The 3,926-nt window shown below is 35.4% G+C and overlaps 1 protein-coding gene across 2 annotated transcripts; it reads left to right on the top strand.

Annotated features, from left to right (window-relative positions):
- The first annotated feature begins 319 nt into the window (after positions 1–319).
- Positions 320–3,604, top strand: LOC125206966 (putative late blight resistance protein homolog R1C-3). Of its 2 annotated transcripts, none has more exons than XM_089062335.1 (2): positions 320–657; positions 1,033–3,604. In XM_089062335.1, the coding sequence occupies exons 1-2, from the start codon at positions 456–458 to the stop codon at positions 3,411–3,413; spliced, it is 2,583 nt and encodes an 860-aa protein (XP_088918461.1). In that variant the 5' UTR covers positions 320–455; the 3' UTR covers positions 3,414–3,604. The 2 variants fall into 2 exon arrangements, with proteins under 2 accessions (XP_088918461.1, XP_088918458.1); XM_089062332.1 differs by having other exon boundaries at positions 321–657; positions 964–3,604.
- Positions 3,605–3,926: the final 322 nt, after the last annotated feature.

The following is a 3,926-nucleotide window of genomic DNA, read 5'->3' as shown; positions in this document are numbered from 1 at the left end:
TGTTTACTTAAATACTTTCTACGTCCACGAAAAATAGAATTCACTTTCCAATAACTTTTTCAACTCACTTTACATTACATGTCTTAAATTTTGTGTCCGATAAAAATGTACAGTAACAAAATTTATGGGACGGATGGAGCAATAACGTAAATATTTTATCAGATTTAAAAATAAAAAATAAAAAAAACTTAGTAAATGAAAGTCGACTATTCCAACCAACATGCAATTGCAACAGTAATAAATCTGTGGTGCTAAAAAAAAGTCGCTAGGCCAAAAGATAATGCTTGCTAGTGCTCATAAAAGCTTGTCTTTAAAATCACATTCTACTTCACAATTTCGTTCTTGTATCTCAAAAAATAAAGCTTTAAGTCTTAATTGTGGTGTCGAAATACCATATTCATCTGATCAAATTAATTCACATTGTGTTTAATTTGTGCTTTATTTATAGAATTAAGATGGCTGCTTATGCAGCTCTGGTTTCTCTAATGCGTATCGTAGATGATATTGAAACTCATCCTTCCCCTCCGATTTCTCTTGACAAACAACAAGTGAAATCTCTGACCGAAATAGTTACCTTCTTGCAGGAATTTCTCGAAGGCTACAAGTCACCTTACGAGTATAGAGACGAAGCAGATCCGTTGGAGATTCGCATTATGGGTCAGTATATTTTTTCAAAATGCTTAAGCAAGCAAGCTCTAATGTACTATGTTGGAACTTCGAAAGATGCTAACTATTTCATTTTAATATTTCTCTCACGTTGGCAATAAATTATTTTTTAAATATTTTTGTATGAATATTGCAAATTATTTTGTTTGTTGGTGTTGATTAGAAATGATATAGGTACATGTTGATTAGATGAAATCAAATTTGGTACCTGCTCTATTTTTAAATAAAATCTTTTTTTTTTTTTTTCTAAAAAAATCAGAATAACCGAAATAAACTAACCCCTAATTCGCATTGCAGATGCAAGTCATACAGCTGAAGATGTGATTGAGTCCTATATCATTGACACCATTCAGCTTTCTTCTGCAGCAGCAGCAACTGATGATGGTGCTGATGAACAAATCAGTTGCATCCACTTCTATCAAGATCTGCAAAATGTGATAGAAGAAATTGATTCGATCAAGAAAGAGGTGGCTGGGATCACTAGGGAGAAGGTAGTTCACCATAGAAACTCGGGTTCTGATGATGCCGGTTTAAGATCCAGTTCCACTGAGAAGAACCATCGCATGGTAGGGTTTGATGGTGTGCTGCTTGAGCTCTTGGAAAGGCTTGTTAGAGGACGTGCCAGGCGCCAAATCATCCCTATAGTAGGGATGGGTGGCATCGGAAAAACCACTCTTGCAAAAGGTGCGTTTGAACACAAGCTTTGTAAGGAGCATTTTGATATATGTGTTTGGGCTACCATTTCTCAAGAGTATAATATCGGAGAAACTCTTAGGCAAGTACTCACTCAAGCTAGAGGGTACTTGAGCGAAGAGAGTGAGAAAGACTTGGGAGAAATACTTTACAAATATTTATCAGGTAGGAGATATCTCGTTATAATGGATGACATGTGGAGCATAGAGGTCTGGGATAAGATGAAGTTTTTCTTTCCTGAATACAATAATGAGAGTCGAATAATAGTGACAACTAGAATGTCAAACTTAGCTGCCCACTTGACTGATTCCAATAGCCTCGTTAAGATTGAATTTCTAGATGAGGTTAGTAGTTGGACTTTGTTCTCCAAAACTGTATTTGGGGAACAAAGTTTTCCTACTCATCTCGAGAGTATTGGAAAGAAAATTGTGGAAAAGTGTAATGGACTTCCTTTGTCTATTGCTGTGGTAGGAGGTCTAATGGCTAAATCCGAACTTACACTAGAATATTGGGAGCACATAGAGAAAAACTTAACATCAATAGTGAATTCAGAGAATGATGATTATTGCTTGAGAATATTGAAATTGAGCTATAACCACTTGCCTGCTTATCTAAAGCCTTGTTTTCTCTATATGGGAGTGTTTGAGGAAGACGGTGAAATTTATCTTTCAAAAATCGTCCGGCTATGGGTTTCTGAAGGATTTCTTAAACCAATAGACAACAAGAGCTTGACAAAAATTGCTGAACAGTACTTGAAAGAGCTAGTGGATAGAAATCTCATTCTAGTTCATGAGTCGGAGAAACTTGGGGATGTAATATGCTACAAAATTCACGATTTACTTAGAGATCTATCTATAAAAGAAGCACAAAAACAGAGGTTTTTTTATGTATTGAGGGAAGAAAGTCCTCAAGGACTAATTAGCCAACATCGTATTGTTATTCCTACAAGCACTTCACAGGAGAAAATCCAAGATGCCTTGGAATATATGCCCCATGCTCGTTCTTATCTAGCATTTGGTAATCAAACAGTTGGTCAATTCTCAAATTCTAGATTTTTGAGGTTATTGCATTCGAATAATTGGCAGAGTGAAGTGGAGTATTCACAACTAAATGTGTTTAAGTTGATGAACTCGCGATACCATAGGTTTGTAATTATTAATAAGAAGTTTGTAATTCCTTCTTCCATCAATCTGCTTTGGAATTTAGATACACTAATTATTTATTGTGGAGGAGATTTGACTGCACCAACTGAAATCTGGAAAATGTATAAACTTAGGCATCTCGAGTTGTATGGAATGCATCTCCCAGATCCTCCGAGCGCGGACGATGACATTATTATCATGTTGAATCTAGAAGTGCTTAAAGGAGTGATGAATTTCAATGTAAGTGAAGATGTTGTTAAAAGAATTCCCAATATCAAGGAATTGTATATAAGATATTCAGGGCAGCTAATTGATGGAGTGAACTATCTGAGCTGTCTTCACTGTCTTAGTAAACTGGAATCCTTGACATTGAGGGTTGAGTCCCCTGAGATTGGAAAGTATCTACAGAAGATCAACTTCCCACCCTCCATTAAAGAGTTGATTCTCGATCTAGAAAGTGATTTAGAGTGGGAGGACATACTGCAAACGATAGGTTCCTTACCACTTCTTGAGTCGTTCGAATTATATGGAGGTCGCTTCAGAACACGTGCGTGGGAAACAATGGAAGACCAATTCCAGAGACTCAAGTCACTAACATTGTCTGATTGTGGTAATCTAGAAAAGTGGACAATGGAAGAGAGCTCCCATTTTCCACGTCTTATAGAGCTTCGTCTTTTATACTTAAAAGAATTGAGGGAGATTCCTTCAGAAATTGGAGAAATACCAACACTCAGGTCAATTGAATTGGAGTGGTGCAATGAATCGGTGGTGTTGTCAGCTAAAAAGATATTCGAGGAACAACAGGATTTATATGGAGACCAAATTGACCTTATTGTTCACGCTACAGTTGACAAGAAAGATGAAGCATTGCAGAAGTTGGCAACTTCCAATTTTAAAGTTAGAGTGGTTTAGACTGATGTTATCATAATTATCACTCTTCTTTTATGTGTTTTTTCATCCTAATTCAAGGTAATTAACTCTCTCTTTCGCTTTTCCGACTGCCAAATTGATAAGATTTGTTTGTGACATCAATTTTCATTTCTCATTTTGGAAATTTTGAATTGCTTTGGCATGTACTACAGTTTTTGAAGCCCAAAACAAAATTAAGCTAGACATTTACTTTAGTGGTCAATTTCGATTATATGTTTATTTTGCCTTTGAAATTCATTGTCCAATTTGAAACGCTAAACGCCTAGAGTTTGATACTACAAGCGAGAATGATTCGCAGGTGTTTAAATTGGCAACTTTTTGATAATGGTAGATTTTTTTTCAAATTTATTAATTGCATGTTTCGTGGTTATTCTGTCTAAATATCTATTTCTTTTAATTTTTTTGTAGGGTAAAATTAATAAGGTTGTATTTTTTTTTTTTGAAATTTTATTATGAGAATAGATTTGTATTGAACTACTACAAGTTTAGCTTGAT

The sequence above is a fragment of the Salvia hispanica genome, chromosome 1 (genome assembly GCF_029641045.1).
Source record: "Salvia hispanica isolate PSC_SH4W2 chromosome 1, Shi_PSC_v1, whole genome shotgun sequence".
Taxonomy (NCBI): Eukaryota; Viridiplantae; Streptophyta; class Magnoliopsida; order Lamiales; family Lamiaceae; genus Salvia; species Salvia hispanica.
This window is presented reverse-complemented; position numbering and strand designations above follow the sequence as displayed.